At 36.6% G+C, this 21,208-nt stretch overlaps 1 protein-coding gene across 4 annotated transcripts in view; it reads left to right on the top strand.

Annotated features, from left to right (window-relative positions):
• The window catches only part of PELI1 (pellino E3 ubiquitin protein ligase 1), a 153,616-nt gene extending 133,038 nt beyond the window's left edge, over positions 1-20,578 (top strand). For all 4 annotated transcript variants that reach the window (XM_082672120.1, XM_082672121.1, XM_082672123.1 and 1 more), the window contains 6 exons: positions 8,698-8,837; positions 11,570-11,699; positions 15,272-15,373; positions 17,603-17,800; positions 17,891-18,079; positions 18,657-20,578. In XM_082672120.1, coding sequence (XP_082528246.1) covers positions 8,767-8,837; positions 11,570-11,699; positions 15,272-15,373; positions 17,603-17,800; positions 17,891-18,079; positions 18,657-19,223 — 1,257 coding nt within the window. In that variant the 5' untranslated portion in view covers positions 8,698-8,766 and the 3' untranslated portion in view covers positions 19,224-20,578. The remainder of the gene's footprint in view (positions 1-8,697; positions 8,838-11,569; positions 11,700-15,271; positions 15,374-17,602; positions 17,801-17,890; positions 18,080-18,656) is intronic.
• The last annotated feature ends 630 nt before the right edge of the window (positions 20,579-21,208 follow it).

Below are 21,208 nucleotides of genomic sequence, written 5' to 3'. Positions count from 1 at the left end.
AAGAAAATTTAAATAGTCAATATTATAGAAGTTTATCCCATATTAGGACTGTAGTATTTATGTAAACTCTCACTCTTTAATACATTATAGTAGGAAAAGAGTTGGGGGATTTTCTTGTTTGTTGTTTAGTTTCCCAATGTAGTTCTTTCCTCCCCACCCCCCATGAACTTTTCATTTAATTTTATTTAATTTTATTTATTTGGTTGCACTGGGTCTTAGCTGCAACAAGCGGGCTCCTTAGTTGTGGCATGCGAACGCTTAGTTGTGGCATGCCTGTAGGATCTAGTTCCCTGACCAGGGATCGAACCCAGGCCCCCTGCATTTGGAGCGTGGAGTCTTAACCACTGCCCTTTTTTTTTTTTTTTAACTTTTCATTTGAAACTCAGTTGTTTCAGCAGTTCCAGAGTACTAGCTAGAGTTTGAGTTGTAACCTTGGTTTTCTTATCTATTAAACAAGGAGTATAATAGTTCCTACCTCATAAGGTTGTTCTGGGATTAAATCAGTTGATACATGTAAAGTATTTAGAACAGTGCTTGGCACAGAGACAAAACCCAGGAAGTGTTGGACACTATGAGAAAAGGGTAGCACAAGCATGAGTTGCCTGCCAGTGTTGGATGCTGACTTTAGAAAACTATAGAATTTCCAATGAGTATATTTTATCAGATGTTTTATGTTCCAAGTAGCTATCTAATCCCACTGAATTGGCTGCATTCTGCAGAATTTTCTTTGAGACTTTAGTGGTTAAATCTAGGGGAATTTCTAGTCTTGCTTTCTGAGAAGTATATTATCATTTTAGGAACTTCGGTAGTCTAAAAGAGTTAAATACAGGCCAAGCATGGGCAGAGACAGTAAAAATGTTTGAGTCCTTAGTTGTGTCTTTTAAAACACATTTTCTAGACGTGGGGAATTAAGTGATCATTTTGGAGTGGGGTGGCAAGGTTGTATTTAAACCCCCTTCCCCAGTCAGGAATACTGCCCTGCGGTTTTCTCTTGGCTGTCACTTTTCTGGGAGTGCATGAAGGCTTCTGTCCATAGGCTATCTGGACTCTCTTCTAATACATGTTTTTTTCTTCCTGGTGGTGCCAGGAATTTGTCTTAGTGTAATACCCTGCTTTTCCCCTTGGGTTCCTTTCTCCCCTCCTCATTTTTAAAATAAGCGTGCAAAGTCCACTATTTACTGATGTTTTTATTGTTGGTCACTACCAGGAAACAGGGTTGACAAATACAATGAGCATTGAGGAAGTGACAAAGTTTCAAATCTCAAAAAGCCCTAGTCATAATTGCATAGTTGTGACTAGTGTATGCTGGAGTGCAGCTTGTCTAGAGTTTATTATACTTTTTAGTCTCTCTCCTAAATGGCCCCATAATAGGGTCTCTTGCTCTTATTTAGGAGTCAGCCCCACCCAACCTTGTTTGGGGTGTGATTAGTGGTATCAAAAAACCTGGACTACTTAACTTCTAGGAGTGTCAGTCTTCCCATTTATCAAATGGGGATAAATGATTATACTTGATATAGTTGTGATAGAAATTAAATGAGTTAAATAATGTATGTTTAATTAATATATGGGTTTCAGCTAGCTCTGCCAAATATTACCTGTGTGGCCTTGAACCAGTCATTGGCCCTTCTGACTGACAACTTCTGTTCCCTGTCTGGAAAATGGAGTTAGTAAGACTTTCCTACCTAATTCACATGGCTATTGTGAAGGTCAGATAAAATAATCTTATGAGAAAGCACTTTGCTAATTAACATTCTGTGCAAGTACAAAATAGACCTTAATCTAAGTTTGATTCAAATTGATACGCCTTTTGATTTAAAAGCATTCCCCTATGCTTTCCAAAGCCTACTTCTAGTTTCTCTAGGTATGGGTCTCCTAGGTCAAGAAGATATTTCCTTATCTGGCCTCCACAGATTAGCCTTTCTCTAAATGTCAGGCTACCCAGCACTGGCATTATAGCTACTTCTTTGGCCACCCCAACTCCAGTCCCTTCAACCACTTGAGAGAGGTTGCTACAATACTAAAATATTTTAAATGCACAGAAATATTAATAATTAATCACCATCAAGGTAAGATGATAGTTCTCCCATTCTCACTCCCAGCCACTCTTTTCAAGTCTAATAAAATACTGAAACTGCAGCTTCACAGCCATTGCCTTCACTATCACAAGGCTTAGTAATAACCTTTTAAGACATCAGTATGATTTTGGTAGTAAGCAAATGTTTATTAAATACCTTGATATGTACCAAGCATTATACCAAAAGTATGGGAAATTCCCCTCTGAAAAAAAAATTGTTATCCCGTTTGTTCTCAGTGGCTCTGAGGGTGAAGAAGAATGGAGAGGAAGTTAGAGGATGGAGTGTGGGAAGGTGAGACATTTTTGATCATTACAACTTAGGGGTGCTGCTGAACTTCTTAAAATGCACAGGCCAGCCCCCTGCCCCCATGTCAAAATGTCAGTAGTGCCAAGGCTGAGAAACCCTAGCTTAGAGGAACAAATACTATCTGTGGGAAAGATGTTCATTGCTTTCCCATCAGGATGAAAATACGTTATCCCTGGAACTGATAGAATATCAGCATGTCATTTGGCCACCTTAAAAGGGGAGGCTGGGAGTTTGTCCAGGGGATGCCCTGTATCCTGAGAAGGGGAACATGGCCTTCACTTCCTTCAGTGCTATACTCAGAAGCCAGAAGACACCGACAGAAAGTAAAGTAGTAACCTCATACTCCTACAGCTGACACCATTATTTCTCCTATCCCTCCTCTCCTTTTATGGAAAAATGCTGCTTATTAATCCTGCTGGTTGTGAAAGAAGGAAGAAGGTGATTAATTTTTCACTCTTATCAAGCAGCTGCTATAAGTTTACCTCCCTCCAATCATCAGCTAAATTGGTTTCATAAAACGGCTCTACCAGAAATATAAGAAAACAGTTCCTTCTGTTTGAGTCATCCTTTTGAAATCAACCACAGGAGAACTCTAGTGTAGATGGAAATCTGTTTCATCAGAGATAATATATGCAATCCACGTTGTATTTTTCACCATAAAGAAGCTTTATAACATTTTCATGTTTTAAAACATTTTCTTTTTTTCCCCAGCACCCCTTATGCCTACTCACTTGCCCGCCAAAATAGGAGTGTTCAAAAAATTACGTAAACATCTTCCTAAGATCTGTTTTGTCCCTTGCTTAGTGTTTGTTTTGCTTCTTTTTATTTTTCAGGACAGGAATCTTGTACTTGTGTTTAGTATTTAGTAAGCAAGCAAAAAGGCTGTGTGCAATGTAAAAAAAAAAAAAAAGAAAAGTGTTATGTTGAGGGAGCAATTTGGACAAAGATTGGTTTCCCAGATTTCCTTCTTAAGGTAAAACTGACGATTATGTATTATGGAGAGTCTTTCCTTTGCAAAGACTTGATAAGAAAACAATTGTATTTCACTGGCCTTTAAAGAACAAATGATTAGAATGTTGTATCAGTCAAATTAATGAGACTATTTCTAAGAAATATATTTTTTATGGCTAATTATTCGTATTTTCCTTGCCCACACAAAAAACAACACTATTCCAGAATATATTTCTTTAAAAAATTTGTTTAACTTGGGAAGGTCCCTGCTGATGAGATCAGCATGCTTAGTTTTCAAGCATCAAGCAGAGCTTCAAAGTAATAGATATTATAGAAAACAGCCTTATTAATATCTTAGCAAGGTTTTCTTTATCATTTTTTTCAAGTCTCATGTAGAATTAATGGTGCTATTTCATATTCTTTTTGCTAGATCACCTTGGGGTAGGACTGAATATATGAGGTCAGACCAACTAACTTAATACCAACAGGTGGGGCCTGTGATTGAGGCATTAGAATATAAATACTTTATGTGCATACTCATTTCATGTTCTCAGGAGCATGACTTAAGGAATTGATTTTGAAGAATTTGTATATTATTCAGATTTCAAAACACAGAGATTATATAAAGAGTGATGCAAGAGCACTATCTAGCTGCTGGGCTTTAGGATTATACATAACCAGTACTACTAAAGTGTTTTATTACAGATTTTAGATTATTAGATACAGAAATAGAAGCCAAGTTTGTGTTCCTGTGATTGAAATTTTGATATCACTGATAAAATATACCAAATCAGACCTTCTAAGGGACCTAACCAGAGTAAGAATAATTGGGAATATGTTATTTTTCTTGGCTCATTTGGCCAGCGGTTCTAGAAAGTATAGAATGGTGAGTATACGCCAGCCCTACTCTACTAATTCCTTGTCAAAGCTAAAATTTGTTCCTTTTTCTATAGAGGCAATAGGACTAAATCTATAGTGCCATGTGCACATTACTTGTAAATTCTTATGTTAGGACCAGATGGTCTCTTATATATTTCCACCTCCAAAATTATCTTCATTATACTTTAGTCCCTTCATCTTTAGAGTTGAGGAAACAGATTACTTTGTTCAGAGAGAGAGCTAGAACTGGAACATAGGCTAATACTTGCTAGCCATGCTTTAAACTAATATCAGCCAAATATGGACATTCATGTATCATTTTCAGATTTTTGCCATATATGTGTACTTACTAATCCTATTAATACTATTGAAATTGACTTCTTTAAATAAGTTCTTTTTAAGGAAATGTTTTGCTACTATAAATGAAAACCCCCCACTTCCTAAAAATAGAAAGTAACTCTAAAAAAGAATCTGAATCAAGACAAAGCAGTGTTATTAAAACTTAATTTAAATTTTCAATTTAATTAATTCTTGTTATTAAAATTTTAATTCTTGCTGTTCTTGGTCAGAAGTGTGTCAAAGCAATGTTTTCATGTTTGACAGCAGTACCTTAATTGTCTAAGAAGACCACATTTAAAACCTCTAGTTAAGCTTCTGCTTAGCTTTTTAAAATGGAATCCTTCTTTAGGGGAGAAAAGATATGGATACATGTTCATATATTAAAATATGATGCAGTGTAGATTAGATGGTCTTGTTATATGGAACTAAATTGTTCTTTAGTTAATTTTTCTTAAAACTTTTACATTTTTACATTGAAGGATTTAGTTAGCTTCACATCAGTTTCTTTTTCTAAATGGGGTATTTGATCAGTATAGTTTATTTTACATAAGTGAACATTTCTGCACAAACCTAATGTCTCATAATTATGGTGCTATACCTATATATTGATTTCTGTAAACTTCGAACAATTTAATATATTAAAATCTGGTCATCAAAAGCAAATTCATCTGGGGAGATGAGAAGATTTTATAGCATATTTGAAGGAAATGTTTTTCTTAAAGTAATTCTTTACAAATGTGTCATTTCTTTAATTTAGTAAGCAATTTTAAAATTTACCAACAAAAAAGTTAGTGTGTTTGTCTGGATTGCTGGTCTAAATGTGTATGTCAGTTACAAGGGAATACAAGGGCATCAAAAAAGCTAAGCCTTGTTTTTTACTTGTTCTTACTCATTGGGCTACAAATATTCTTTCTTTTTTTTTTTTTTCGCGGTACGTGGGCCTCTCACTGTTGTGGCCTTTCCCGTTGCGGAGCACAGGCTCTGGACGCGCAGGCTCAGCGGCCATGGCTCACGGGCCCAGCCGCTCCGCGGCATGTGGGATCTTCCCGGACCGGGGCACGAACCTGTATCCCCTGCATTGGCAGGCGGACTCTCAACCACTGCGCCACTGGGGAAGCCCAAGGGCTGCAAATATTCTGTGTTGCCTTCTCTCCAGAAGTGTTGCTGTACAAGCATATTTTACTGTAATGTAGAAAAAGGCAAGTAGGCATTTTTCATTCATGAGTTGCTTATGAAACCAGTTAGTGGAAGGATAAAACCAAGAGACTTTCATGGATTAGCTAGAAAAGTTTTCTTGTGAAACCTTCATAACAGGGCTATCAGGATGACCAGGGAGAGAATGGATACAGGAAGTACCTGGTCCCATTAAACTTCTGATAAAATAGACATCATAGTATTGTGGGGATTATTTATTGTAGTGACTTTTCTGGCTTATCAGAAGTGCTAGTCTTTTGTTTTTCATACATGTGTCAAATTTATATTTTTAATTAAACTTTTTATTTTGAGGTAATTGTAGATTCACATGCAGTTGTAAGAAAGAGAGAGAGATCCTTTGTACCCTTTACACAGTTCCCACCAATGGTAATAGTTGCAAAACTATATAGTACAATATCACAGCCAGAATATTGACATTGATAAGGATACAGATACATTTCCATCACCACTGTGGTTCTTTCCTGTTGCCTTTTTGTAGCCACGCCCACTTCCCTCCTACTCCCCCCGTCCTTAACCTGTGGCAACCACTTACCTGTTTTCTGTTTCCATAATTTTGTCATTTCAAGAATATTATATAAATGGAATCATATGTAACCTTTTGAGCTTAGATTTTTATACTCAGCATAATTCTCTAGAGAGTTGTCCATGTTGTTTCATATACCAATAGTTTGTTCCTTTTTCTTGCTGAGTACTATTCCATAGTATGGGTGTACCACAGTTTAATCATCCACTCAGTAAAGAACATCTGGGTTGATTCCAGTTTTTGGCTATTACAAACAAAGCTGCTATAAACATTTATGTACAAGTTTTGTGTGAACATAAGTCTTGATTTCTTTGCGAGAAACGCCCAGGAGTACAATATATGTATTATCTTAAATAATTGCCTTAAATATTTCCTTTACATACATTTGGAACTACATAGGACAGTTAAAATTTTTGCTTTGACCGTCAGACCTAATACAGAAAATTCAAGAAAAGGAAAGCTTATTTACCCATATTTTTACTACCATGTTCTTTCTCTTTTCTGATGTTCCAAGTTTTTTTTTCTTATTTATATTCTGTCTAGAGAATTCCCTCTAGCCATTCTATTAGAGTAGATCTGCTGGTGACAAATTCTCTTAATTTCCCCTCATCTGAGAATGTCGTGATTTCCCCTCCATTTTTGTTGGGTGTAGGAATCTGGTTGATAGGTATTTCCCTTCAGCACTTGAAAAGGGCCACTTCTTCTGGCCTGTATAGTTTCTGGTGAAAAATTAATTGTCATTCTAATTGTTTTTCCCCCATAGGTAGGGTGTAGTTTTTCTCTGACTGCTTTTAAGAAAATTTCTTTGCCTTTAGTTTTCAAAAGTTTAATTATGATGTGTCTTGGCATAGATTTCTTTAGTTCTATCCTGTGTGGGGTTTGTTCAGCTTCCTGAATCTGTGGTTTTGTTTCTCTTTTCAGATTTGATGAGTTTCAGTCATTATTTTTTAGTACTTTTTCAGCTCCACTCTTTCTCCTTTCATTCTGGACTCTGGTGATAAAAATATTAGATCTTTTGCTGTAGCCCCACAGGTCCATGAGGCTCTGTTTTTTTCTTGTTTTTTGTTTTCCAGTCTATTTTTCTCTCTGTTGTTCACACTGGGTACTTTCTGTCTTCCAGTTCACTGATCCTTTACTACATTCCTTCCATTCTGGGCTGAGCCCATCCAGTGAGCTTTATATATCTTCTGTTTCTTTGCAGAGACTTTCTATTTTTTTTTGTTTGTTTGTTTGTCTATCCCAAGCTTGTTTGTAATTGATTACTGAAGCATTTTTATCATGACTGATTTAAAATCTTTGTTAGATAATTCTCACATCTGTGTCATCTAAGTTTTGGCATCTGTTGATTATCTTTTTGCATTGTTTTAATTCTATCTAGTCCTTGATATAATAAGTGGGTTTTCTCTGAAACCTGGACATTTTTGTATTAAGTTCTGACACTGGATATTATCCAGACCTTCTATTTTCACTGGCTTTTCCTCACATTGCTCTGTCAGGGGAAGAGGGGGAGCCTCTTTGTTTTACTGCCAGGTGGACATGGAAGTCCAGGTTCCCTCCTCAGCCTCCATTGACACCTGAGGGAAGGAGATCCTACTGAGTCCAGGATGGAAGTCCAGGCTCCCTGTGGTCTCCACTGACACCACTAGGGCATAGGAGGGGGCATGTTACTAGCCAACAGGCTAGAAGTGCTGGCTTTCTACTTGGCCTGCTCTGACACTACCTGTGGCAGGAGCAGGGCCAGGGCCAGGGGAGGTCAGGCTGCCTCATTATGGCCTCATGAGGTAGAAGTCTGGGCTCCCCACTCAGGCCTTGCCGGTGAAGGTGGTGGTGGGGTCACAGTGTTTTCTGTGGTGTTGGCTGCAGTAGAGCAGTCATTGTCAAAAGTTTTCCGTCTTGCTAAGGCTGCCGTTTTCTTGTTCCTTCGATTAGGGAGGCCAGGCATTTGTCAGGTGTTTGTTTGTTTGTTTTTTCTGTCTGCCAGTTGGTATTTCCAGGTTGCTAGATTCTTCAGCTCCAAGTCTGGGATTATATTAGGCAAAAAGAAAACCCAGAGAACTCGCCACTGAGTCGTTCCTTGAGGCCCAGAGGCCCTAACTATTCTGCCTTCTCTCTACTTCTCGGAGTCTTCTCATGTATTATATATAATGTCCAGGGTTTTTAGTTATAATTAACAGAAATAGTAGGGAAAATAATGTCTACTTCATCTTCCTGGAACCAGAAGTTGCTAAATTTACATTTTTAATGTATTTAAACGGTTATATCAAATATATAACCATTATTGAGGAAAATGTCACCTACTTTATATATTACGTACATAATATTGTGCTCACAAAGACTGCTAGAAAAGAACATCTTTATTTAAACTGAAATTCATTGTTCAAATTATTAATGAAAACTTTTCCCCTCTAGGAAATAATGCAAAAGGTGTCCCAAGGCTCCTGACCAGTGAACAGAGATTTGAGAAAAACAGCCAAGCTCATGTTTTCTCCTGATCAAGAAAATCATCCATCCAAAGCACCAGTAAAATACGGTGAACTCATTGTCTTAGGGTAAGGTTTCTCCATCTGATGAGCATATAATTGAATGATATATGGTAACTTGAACATCTAGGTTGAAAGTACCTTTTTTAGAATTTATATCCTACCTATTTCCAAAGAGTATTTAAAGCTACAGAATAATATTACCAAATCAAGAAACTCTTTTAATTCTCATTTTAATATCATCTTTTATAAGTACTCAAATGCTACATAAACTCTGCCTCACCCTCACCCCTAGAAAGGACAAACCTTAAAGATGAAGTAAAAGAGGTATTTGTCTAAAGTCACATAGCCAGTCCATTTGTCTTTCCTGTCCCTTTTAGAAAACTTGCCTCAGCTGACTTTACCAGAAATCCCCTCTTTGCTTAGGTGATTTCATGTAGGTTAGTATTTATTTATTCCTTTCCCCTCTGAGGTAGTTGCTGCTTTGTGCTTATAGTCCTGTACTTGAAGAAAAGAGTTGTATAGACATGACGATATGATGATTCTGCAGCCAGGACCTTGCTACTTGTTTACTTCAAAAGTAATCTCATCCATTCAACTCACACAGATATAATCTGTGATTGAGGAATAGATGATTCCATTATTTCAGTTTATTCAATCTAAACTTGCCACTGCTGTCAAAATGGAGACACAGTGTTACTCTGTTTACTAGAGATCTCAGAAACTAGAAATTGTGAAATTTACTTTCCCCCTACTGTTTCTCTCCTGCCTAAAAAGCGGCTCTAGACATTATAACATGTTTTAGAATCAGGTTGGTGCAAATCTTCTTTAAATGAGAATGTGTCCATTGTTTCAGATAAGAAAGTAAGAAAAACTGGGGAGATAATATGGCATTACTGAGCTTGACTAGAAGCCAGGAATCCTGGATTCCAGTGCTTATTCCAACACTGCTAGCTGTATGGCCTTAGGCAAGTCAGTTAACCATTCTGGGCCTTAGTTTACTCTTCTGTAAAATGACAGTTAGACAAGATCATCTAAGGCCCTTTGAGATTAAAAAAAAAAAAAAAAAGCAGTTTTTTTCCCAAAAACAATTTAAAAGATTATAAACAATATAGTAACTACAATATTACAATTTCAAATCACATAGGTTTTGATGTATTAATGACAAACAGCTTTTAACCACCAAAAACTTTTCAAAGTTAAATTCTTCAGGAAATTTGAGTCATTTGAAGACTTAGAATTTAAAATTTAGTATATGGTTTAAACTGGCTTTTAGCCTAGCAGTTTCTCAGTTAATCTTATCAGTAGTAGTTGTCTCTGTACCTGGCACTTGGTATCTTAAAATGCAAATAATGCTTCGTCTCAACCCTCTAGAAGAAGTCAAGCTGCATAAGGTTGGCAGTTTCATGCTGTTGCTCTTTAAAAAATGAGCTCTGAGCTGCTGGAACACAGTGTGGGAATAGAGAGCATATGTCCAGGAGAGGAACAAGGCAGGCTCTGGGTGGACAGTAGTGAGGGGCAGTGAAGAGCCCACAGTAGGTGGGCTGGGGCCAGCACGGCCTAGAATAGCAGACTTCATGCATTAGCTGCCGGCGCCACTCTGAACTTCCAGCAGGGGTTTTCTCCAGTAGAGTCAGAGTGTGTGACATTTTTATAAAGCTTCAGTGTAATTGCTGTATCTGACAGTCTTTGAGTAAACTCCCTTCCCTTCCTTGTCAGACACTAATATAGGCCATTTTACAAGTACATTCTCCACCCTCAAAAGTGTCCCCATTCCTTGCCTCATTTTCCCCCAGATTAACCAACTGTAAATAAGAAACCATCAAACCAAAGATTTTTGTCGGGAGGTGAGGGGATAGTACATGAGGAGAGATTATGATTAAGCTACCGTTCAGAATGAAAAAAGAGTGACAGACACCTGGATTCCAATCCTAGCTTCGCCAGTGTCACTTGTGTGACCTTCAGGAAATAACGTAATTCCTCTGAGCCTCTGAGGAACTTAATTCCTCTGAGGGATAACTTAATTCCTAACCTGTAACAGTGGCTAGTGGTGCCAGTCTCGCAGTTTTTATGAGAATGGATTAAGGGAGGTGATGTTTGGAATAGAACCCACTAGTGCCTAATACATAGTAACACCAAAATGTTTTGAACTTTTTTCCTATTAGTTCAGTCCTTGCTTACTTGCTTAGCTTTAGGGCGTATATATGCTATCATGGAGAAATGGTCATAAGGTCTGAACAACAAAAGTATGTTTAACTGCCACCTAGTTACACTCAGGCAGGTTTTGCTGACATAATGTGAATGTGAGTGTGTACGTGGCAAGTAGCTGAGACTTAAACAAACCTAAAAATTCCTTATTTCAGAAGTTCAGCTATTTATAAAGTGTTTGGTTCATAGTTAAAGGAGATTATATTGTACTTTTAAAGGTTGTATTAGCACATGCAAACATTCACCTTTTTAAAAAAATAGAATGAGTCATAAGAAGTCAGATATGCCATTAATCAGCTCTTGATTATCTTGAATAAAAGAGGGAAGGAAAATATAGATAATTCAAAGCTGTGTGTAATCCAAAAGGTACTTCTCTGTGACTTCGAATGTCACCAGAAAGAATCTCATTTTGTTTCACACTCAGGCAGCTGGTCTGAGGATCAGCAATTGCTAGAAGTTAATTCCAGACACTTACAATCTGCTAATACATAATTAATTGGGGACTGATATCCTCTAAGACAGTGTAAAACATTTGTTTTAGAATTGGTGTGGTTCTTACATGAGATCCCCTAAACTTTTTTCTCCTCCATCAGGTATAATGGGTCTCTCCCAAACGGCGATAGAGGAAGGAGGAAAAGTAGGTTTGCTTTGTTTAAAAGACCTAAGGCAAATGGGGTGAAGCCCAGCACTGTGCATATTGCTTGTACTCCTCAGGCTGCAAAGGTAAAAAAAAAAAAAAAAACACCCAAAAAATAAAAACTAAATGAATTAACTTGGAGAAATTGAAAGACTTGTACTTGCTGTTCATATTCTTCAGCATTCCCTTCACATTCTGTACCAGAAGCTTCCTTTTGTTTGGGTGGGAGACACTTTGGAGATACAATATCTGAAGAACTGCCATCTGGAAGAGCACAGGACTTTTTTTTTTTTATATATAACAAACTGGGATCAGTGGGTGGAAATTAGAAGGAAATAATTCCTTTTTCTTATTAAAAAGGTGTGGGTGGGGTGGGGCCAGGGCTTTATGTAGTATTTGGAATTGTGAAACTCCCCTGAGAAGTAGGGTGTCCTGCTGTTACCAGAGAGACCCTGCCTGGGCTGGGCAGGGAATGTGGTTCATAATATTTGTATTCAGGTACTAGAAGCATGTTTGGATGGGGTGATTTTTTTTAACTAAAGATCCTATGGATGCTCTTGTTTTTATTTATTTTTTGTTTTATGATCCTCATGGCTTTTAGCATACTGCCTTGAACACAGTAGACCTGAATAATTATTAAATTGAATCAAAGCTATGAAAGCAAATACCCAATTGTGTCTATAATATAACTTCTCAATCTCCTGGCCTATTTAATGCTTCTCACCCCCTTTTTATTTCCCAACCAAGATCTCAAGAAGCTGGGCCACCATTTCGGGACCCTTGGGCTTTTCCTAGACAATAAGAGGGAATTTTCAGATCTTTACATTTCCTGTGAATTCCTCTACTTCCAATTTTATAACAGACTGAATTTGATACTGTGGTGAGTGAATAAAAATTACAAAGAGTTCTTAGACTTCTGGAAGTATCTATATCTTTAGCTAAGCAGTCCTAGAATGTATGTTAATATTACACCATCTGAGGTACATTTTTGTAGGTTTAATAAACGAGAGAGAAATTGGCATACAGTGCCTTGCTCTAGGTCACAGCTCTGGTCCCTGAAGTCAGTTGGATTTTTGGCTTTGTTTTATATCCAGTGTGGTGTCTAAACAAGAGATGTTATGCCTTGAGTAGTCTCCTCTTTTACTGTTCAAGAACCAGTGAATGTAGAAAAGGGACAATTTCTTTTAGGTGTTTCTTTCTGCTCCTTTGCAGAGAAGGGATGTGCTGATAAATAATAAGCAGGTGGTGGAGTGAAAGGCTTATTGCTCCAATCTGAGGAGCTTCTTTCCAGTATTTCCCCACAGAAGTGCTCTTGACATTTTGGGTGTGCCAATTCTTCTTTATGCAGGACTGTCCTACATGTTGTAGGATATTTAATATTCTTGGTCCCCAGCCACTAAATGCCATTTAAGCCCTCAAATCATTGTGACAGCCAAAAAATGCACCTACGTATTTCCAAATTCCCCTTACACAGCTAATATTACCTCTGGTTGAGACCCACTATCAGAAATCTTTCTGATCCTTACTTCTGTAATTTCCTATTCTGTACTTTTCTTCATATTTTTACTGTCATGCTCCTAATGTTTCATTGTTGGCTCCTTTTCATCTTTACTAGGCAACAAGAATCTTAGGGGTCAAAAATTGACATTTTCCTCTTTCAATTTTGGAGGGATGTGGTAATGAGGTCATGAAGAAAACTAATTGTTTAGTCTGGCAGTCATCTGGGATGAGTGGTTAAACCCTGCCTTCCAGTCCAGTGAGAATTTGATGTAGTTCTTATTCTTAATCTAAGAGTAGATCTGATAGTTTAAAAAACAAGCAAACAGCAACAGAAAAAAACCAGGGCTTACAATCTCAAAGTACACAAAACCTTTGTTTTTAAATCCCTTTAGCCATTAAGAATTAACTTCCAGGGCTTCCCTGGTGGCGCAGTGGTTGAGAGTCGGCCTGCCGTTGCAGGGGACGCGGGTTCGTGCCCCGGTCCGGGAAGATCCCACATGCCGCGGAGCGGCTGGGCCTGTGAGCCATGGCCGCTGAGGCTGCGCGTCCTGAGCCTGTGCTCCGCAACGGGAGAGGCCACAACAGTGAGAGGCCCGCGTACCGCAAAAAAAAAAAGAAAAGAAAAGAATTAACTTCCAAAATACTGAGCAATTCTTTCATTGAAAAATCAGCTGCTTAATGCTGAGTTAAAATAATTATAGGTTTTCAAACCTTTAAAACCATTTTGTAATGTTTATGAACACATAAATGTGTAGTAAAACATGTTAAGCACATGCATGGGAGTGACCTACACTGCACTCTTGAGGTTCAGTACCTCCACACAGAGAGGGGAGTAGGGAAGGACATGTAAGCAGCCTTCATTATATCTGCAGCTTAATTTCTTTTAAAAAGTCAGAAGCAGAAATGGCATTAGTAAGAATGATAAAGCTGGGTAGTTAGTACCCAGGTGTTTGTTTATTCTCTTTGTATATTTGAAAATTTCATGATCTTAATTATCTTAAAACTATGGGTTTAAGGCTTTATCTATTACAGATTAGCTACAGATTAAAACCAAGTAAAATTTTATAATGTCAAAGTTCTAATTAAGAAAGTTTTTTCATTTAGCCTCTTTACTGCCTATAGTCATTCTTCTGTGTCTTTCTGTTTTTTCTTTTATGCAACCTGTTTCCACTTCCTTTGTGCAGGTTTTTCCCCCTCTGCTATTATCGTCAACTCATATACATAGAAAACGCCTGAAAACAAAACTGAAAAGTTCTTTTTAGCAATGTTTTTAGTTTGGCATAAGTCAGAAGTACAGTCATAAGCATTGTATCCATTTCCTTTGGTATATTTAATCATTCTGTGAATTTTTCTGTATCTAGCCCAGCATATGGCAAATATTTGTCATCTATAAAGTCACAGAATGGCTAGGAAAACCAATTATCTCTGCTTATTTGTTAACTTTAAACCTCTTTGAGTTACTTTAAAAATAAGATTCCTCTTATCTTGCAAGATATTGTATTTTCTCCTTATCAGAGCACTACTGAGTACTGCTTTCAGTTTCTACCTGGGATTTGGTTTCGATTACCTTATAATTTAAAATACTTATAATGGAGACTCAGATTGTATAATGTTTTTATACAGTGAACTTATGTTCTTACTCTATAATTGCTTCAGTGTACAGGCATACCTCAGATATATTTGGGGTTCAGTTCTAGACCACCACAATAAAGCAAATCACAACAAATTTTTTTGGTTTCCCAGTGCATATAAAAGTTATGTTTACACTATGCTGTATTCTACCAAGTGTGCAATAATAGTATTGTGTCTAAAAAAATAATGTATATACTTTAATTTAAAACTACTTTATTGCTAAAAAATGCTAACCATCATCTGACAATGCAGAGTTGCCACAAACCTTCAGTTTGTTAAAAAAAATACGCAAAATCTGTGAAGCATAATAAAATGAGGTCTGCCTGAATTCTTCCGCATCCCACTTAACCTAAGAAACCACTGTCACAGCCGAGGTTACGCAAGAATTATTAATCTCTACCCTAAATTTCAGGGGGAAAATATGTTACACACATGATAAATAGATGACCTTTCTTTTTTTATGAAAAGATTATCTATTTTGATTGACCTACCTGCTAATTTTTGCTATTGATCTTTCCTTCCTTAGGCAATAAGCAACAAGGACCAGCATAGCATATCATACACCTTGTCTCGGGCCCAGACAGTGGTGGTTGAATATACTCATGACAGCAACACTGATATGTTTCAGGTATTGTAACATCTACATTTTTTTTTTTAAGTTAAAAACCTGTTGTAAGTGACTTGTGCTGTGGTCTGATTAAGGATTGTCATATTTGAATGCATTTCATTAAAACATATATTGATTTCTAAACCTCATATGTAGAAGTCCATGTAGCATGGTTAAAAGATGGGCTCTGAAATCACAATTCCTGGTAAACATTACTTAGTTACTCTCTGCCACAGTTTCCTCCTATAAAGTGCAGATAATAGAACTTCCCTCAGGTGACTATTAGGAGGCTTAAATGTGTTTAATACCTATAAAGTCCTCAGAACTGTGCCGGGTACCTGGTAAACTTAACTGGTAATATTAGTAGCTATAATAATTATTAGCTATTATTATCTAAAAAAAGGAGCCAAGAGATATTTTGTACACATTTATGATTTCTTTTTTGCTATTACTTGTCTCCTTCCTCTCTAGGCAACTGAAACTACAGGCAGTTTCTAACTGTTCACATCATATATGTGGAGTCAAACTTGCTTCTCAGCACATATTTGGTCAAAGCTATTGGCAATAACAGTTTTTATTTCTCTCATTCTTTGTACCAATCCAGTGCTGATGGTTTTATAAATTGATAGATGATAGAAAAGCTAAACCCAAAGACATAAGCAAAATTCATGATATCTTTTCCCTTAATATTGGGTTTTGTAAGGCCTTGGGCTTTTTTGAAACAAATGGGACATAAAGTACCTAATAATGTTGTTCTTATAATTGTAGTCCCAATGACATTTCAGTTTTTCTTTATTTTAAAGAATTAAATGAATATGAAAAGGCCTGGAGATGTCTTTGCTGTAGTCAGTAACAAAGTATTTCTTTAAAGTCACTATCCCCCACATCCTTTCAATGGAATGCTGAATTTTTTAGAACAGTAGAAATATTTTTAGTTCCAAAGGTCTGAGACCATTTTCTTTGGATATCATATTCTTAAAAATAAAGGGACATCCAATGTTACATTTTTTAACCAAAAAATTTCCCCCTAACACTATCCAAACTAAATAAAGACTTTGTACTTCGTGGCAGGATAAAAACACTGAAGAATTTTATCTAAAAGTGTGCTGATATAAGGAATTCTTAAAGCTCAACTATGCAAAGAATGACTTAAGAGTCATCATCTTTGTAAAGGGTCAATATGTTTTCTTAGTAACGGTATTCTTTAATTTTTATGATACTACTTCATAACAAATACATTAATGAACTGATTTCTAAATGTTTACTTTAAAACTCTGTGACATTTGTCACTTCTGTCATTTCTTCCACTGATTTCCTTTTTTCTTTTCAACATTCATCTTCCAAAATGAAATTAATTTATACTTGCTAGACCTTTGAAGATGTTTAGTTCACTGACACCTCACCCAGCAGAACTTTGTTCTAAGAACCTTGTCTCTCTGAAACATGACCAAGAACGAGGAATAAAACAAAAAGGACATCTAGGCATATAAGATAAATGCCACAAAGTCCATGCACTTTTCCCTGCTCCCTGGAGAATCCCTTAGGCCATCACTAAGAACCTTTTGAAATACTATTCTTTGAAGTTTGGTTATTTGATTTCTCAACCCATGGCAGAATTAGAGTAACTGGTTAGAGGAGGGGTATGCTGCTAGAGACAAATATGCCCAACAGCAAGAAATGATAGCTGACAACCTGACAGAAAAGACACAAGAATCCTGTAAAGTATACATAAGACCTCAAAGCACGGCTTTGTAAGCCTTTAACATAAGGATCAGCGTTCCTCTACACCTTTATAGCACCTGAAGACATCAGGGCAGCTCAGCTCAATATAAAGGTATTCATAGTATAATGTCCTGGAGTCATCATAAAAGATTTACTTTTATGTTCATTGTATTCTGTTAAGGAAACTAGAGTAATACATGGTAGACATATTTCTGTCCAAAGAGGTTAAAATTAAAATCTGCAGCCACCCAGAAATCTCAGCCATCCTAAACTTTTCATTCCCTGAGGTTTCATATATTCTGGGTTGTAAGTTCCTACTTAATTTTATGCTCTAAGTGATTACTACATCAGAGGGAATGTGACAGATTGGTTTTCAAGGGTATAGATGCCCCAGAGTTAAGTATGATAAGTTTGAGCATTAGAAATTTCAGAGGCTTAATGATTTCACCTTACTGTTTGTGCCTTTCTTGAGTGGATTTTCCATTGTGTTCCTTTGAATAGGTTTATAGATATTTGTTTTTCCCTTAGATTGGTCGGTCGACTGAAAGTCCCATTGACTTTGTAGTAACTGACACAGTTCCTGGAAGTCAAAGTAATTCTGATACACAGTCAGTGCAAAGCACCATATCAAGATTTGCCTGTAGAATTATATGTGAACGGAATCCCCCATTTACAGCACGGATTTATGCTGCAGGATTTGACTCATCAAAAAACATCTTTCTTGGGGTAAAAAGCTTTTTTCCTAAATGTTGCATTGTATGACCACTTCTATTTCCCAGTTATAAATAAATGGAAGATCACTATTTTTCCTACTAGGAGAAGGCTGCCAAATGGAAGACATCAGATGGACAGATGGATGGCTTGACCACCAATGGCGTTCTTGTTATGCATCCACGCAATGGATTCACAGAAGACTCCAAGCCTGGAATATGGAGAGAAATATCAGTGTGTGGAAATGTATTCAGCCTGCGTGAAACCAGATCAGCTCAGCAGAGAGGGAAAATGGTAAGTACTGAGATGTAGCTTCTTTTTTAACAACAATAAACTCATAGGGTGAGTTGGACTGAGTGCATTACATATTCCCAAAAACTATTTAATCTTTTGCTGACACAGAGTACCAAGTATGGCTATCAAGTGCTGACAACCAAATACTATACCAGGAGGATAATATCTTAATGTTTCAATTAGAACACTCTAAAAATTTATTCTTCTTTTATATTATGTTAATATATTTTAAAACCTAAGCTTTCCCAATTTAAACAGCACTCTGTGTATTTTCTACTTGTATCTATATATCTTTGACCAACATATTTACCAAATTGGAAATATTAAACTTACTGATTAGCCAGATGTTTTAATCATAAATTGTCTTTACTATAAAGCTGAAAAGAGATAAGTTACTGCTCAATATTTTATCCTTGATTTTCAAACCCATATTTTTCATGACTACCATTTGAGTTTCTTAAATAAACAACCAGAGGAAATCTTGATTCTTGAGTAAGGAGCACGTAAGACCAAAACTCTTAGGTAAAAATCCAAAACTCAGTGGTCAATGTGTTTTTTTGATTCTTTTTTCCTCTAGGTGGAAATTGAAACCAATCAGTTACAAGATGGCTCATTAATTGACCTCTGTGGTGCAACATTGCTGTGGCGTACTGCAGAAGGCCTTTCCCACACTCCTACCGTGAAGCATTTAGAAGCTTTAAGACAGGAAATCAATGCAGCACGACCTCAGTGCCCTGTAGGGTTCAACACACTAGCATTTCCTAGTATGAAGAGGAAAGATGTTGTTGATGAAAAGCAACCATGGGTGTATCTGAACTGCGGCCATGTGCATGGCTATCATAACTGGGGAAACAAAGAAGAACGGGATGGAAAAGATCGTGAATGTCCTATGTGTAGGTCTGTTGGTCCCTATGTCCCTCTGTGGCTTGGATGTGAAGCTGGATTTTATGTGGACGCCGGCCCTCCAACCCATGCGTTTAGCCCGTGTGGGCATGTGTGTTCAGAAAAGACAACTGCCTACTGGTCCCAGATCCCGCTTCCTCATGGTACTCATACTTTTCATGCAGCCTGTCCCTTTTGTGCACATCAGTTGGCTGGTGAACAAGGCTACATCAGACTTATTTTCCAAGGACCTCTAGACTAACAGACCATTGTCCTCCAGGACTACATTATACATTTATAAGCTAAGTGATTTGGGTTTTCCAACCTGTTGTCCACATCACAGTTTTTCTGCTCTGGTCATTTGCATTAAGATGAAGAATTTTTTTAAACATTTATAATAAATAGTAGCAATTTCTGAGCAAAAATCTGGGAAACTCAAGCAAAGGAATTTCCAAAAGTACCAGACTTCTGAATTCTGAGTTTTGAAAATATATTTTGAGGAGAAAAAGACATAGTCTAATTTGATGCCTTCATTTTAGTGTTTTGAATCACCCATCCTCAGTGCTGAAAAATTGTTTTGTATAACTGAGGGTACTGTTGGTTCAAACTATGTTAGTTTACAGTTTGTTGCAAACATTGTAAAATACAGCAACATGTATATTAACTTTTTTTCTATTTATCTTTATTATAGAAAATATCTTAGAATGTTCTTGGTAGAGTAGCATGGTAACGATGGTCTCACACTCTTGGTGTGAATGGTAGTTTAGCAAGCATAGCTCAAGGATTTGCAAAGTTAAGAAGAAGGACAAGAGAGCCTCTCTCCCCACCCCCATCTAAATATGAAATTTGGTAAATTAGAATACTTTGTAAAACAAAATTCATATTAATTACCATTATGTAAGAGGTGTTTGTTTTTAACCACATTGAAGATAATCGGGAAAGATTTTTTTCCTTAATGTTTCTCCCAAGTGTAGTACTATAACAAAAACTTAATGCTAAGAAACATTTCACATGCTCCTTTGAATATGCAATTTAATCTAGATTATCTATTTTTCTCCCATGATAACTAATCTGTTTTTAGTATCAGCAACATTTGGCAAGTTTATTTTTTAGATATAAACTGTGGTTCATCTGTTCACTGTTTCTAGAAAAAAAATCATTCCCATGAGAAAAAGCATAAATAACAAGAAAGGAGAGTGACTTGATTTGCTTTTAGAAAAAGAAATGCTTAATTAACTATCCTGTATTTGGACTTATTTAGGTAAGAAATTTAGAGATATAAAGGGTTGAATGACAACAGTGCTCTTTTTTTTTAATCTAACAGACCAGCCTTAACTGTGGGCTTGAATCCTAAAAGGACAGTTGCCACAGTGTGACTCAAGGAAATGCTTGGTTGGCAAATGAGCACCAGTGACAGCCAAATGGAGGGACATACTTGCATGGTCAGTTTATTCTCTAATTCCAGTAAGTTCTTTGCTTTTAGAAGCAAGAAAACGTTTCTTCTCCCCTCCCCTACCCCCCCTTTTTTTTTTAACACACCACAAGGAAAGTATAGACAGTTGCACTACATCAAACTCTTTGTGACACTTGTAGAAATCAGTACACTTTTAGATTAGACAGAATCATTTTTTTAATCTTTTGTTTTCCTTTAGTTCGAAAAGTTGTATTATACTTAATTGACTCTAGCAAAATTTTGTATGTGGTAGCACAGCTTTAATTTATCCTATTACAGTGCTGTTCTGAATTTTCTTTTGGTTTTTAAAAAACAAAACCTGTTGCTTAGAAGCCATGAACTATTTTACTTTACTTCAACTTGTCAAAATTTCCTTGTTTTAAAAAATCATTTGGGTTCACTCAGGAAATGCATGTCAGGAAACTTTGTATTATAAGTTGACTAGTTGTGATGTATCAGTAACTGCTGTTACTCCTTTTTCAAAGAAATATAATTGATTTTGAAGTTTTCTAGATTGTCACATGCTTTGTGACTAATGCAAGGAAATCAAGTCCTGTGTTGTATTTGTTCTAGTCATTTCTATTCAGGCTATATATTGTAGCTGATTTTTATTTGCAATTAATTTATTCAAACTGAGTAAATACTTTTCAAAATAGATATTTGAATTTGCCTTTGTGAGTTCATTTTTGCATAACTGAGAATGGGAAACCAGAAGTGAAAACTTGTGGACAAATCTAGTCCACACTCCAAAGATATTCACTTGAAATAGATGAGGAGTTTGCATTTAATGTAAC

Source organism: Grampus griseus, assembly GCF_964374135.1.
Source record: "Grampus griseus genome assembly, chromosome: 15".
Lineage (NCBI taxonomy): Eukaryota > Metazoa > Chordata > Mammalia > Artiodactyla > Delphinidae > Grampus > Grampus griseus.
The sequence above is the reverse complement of the archived record's forward strand: the minus strand, read 5'-3'. Positions and strand labels throughout refer to the sequence as shown.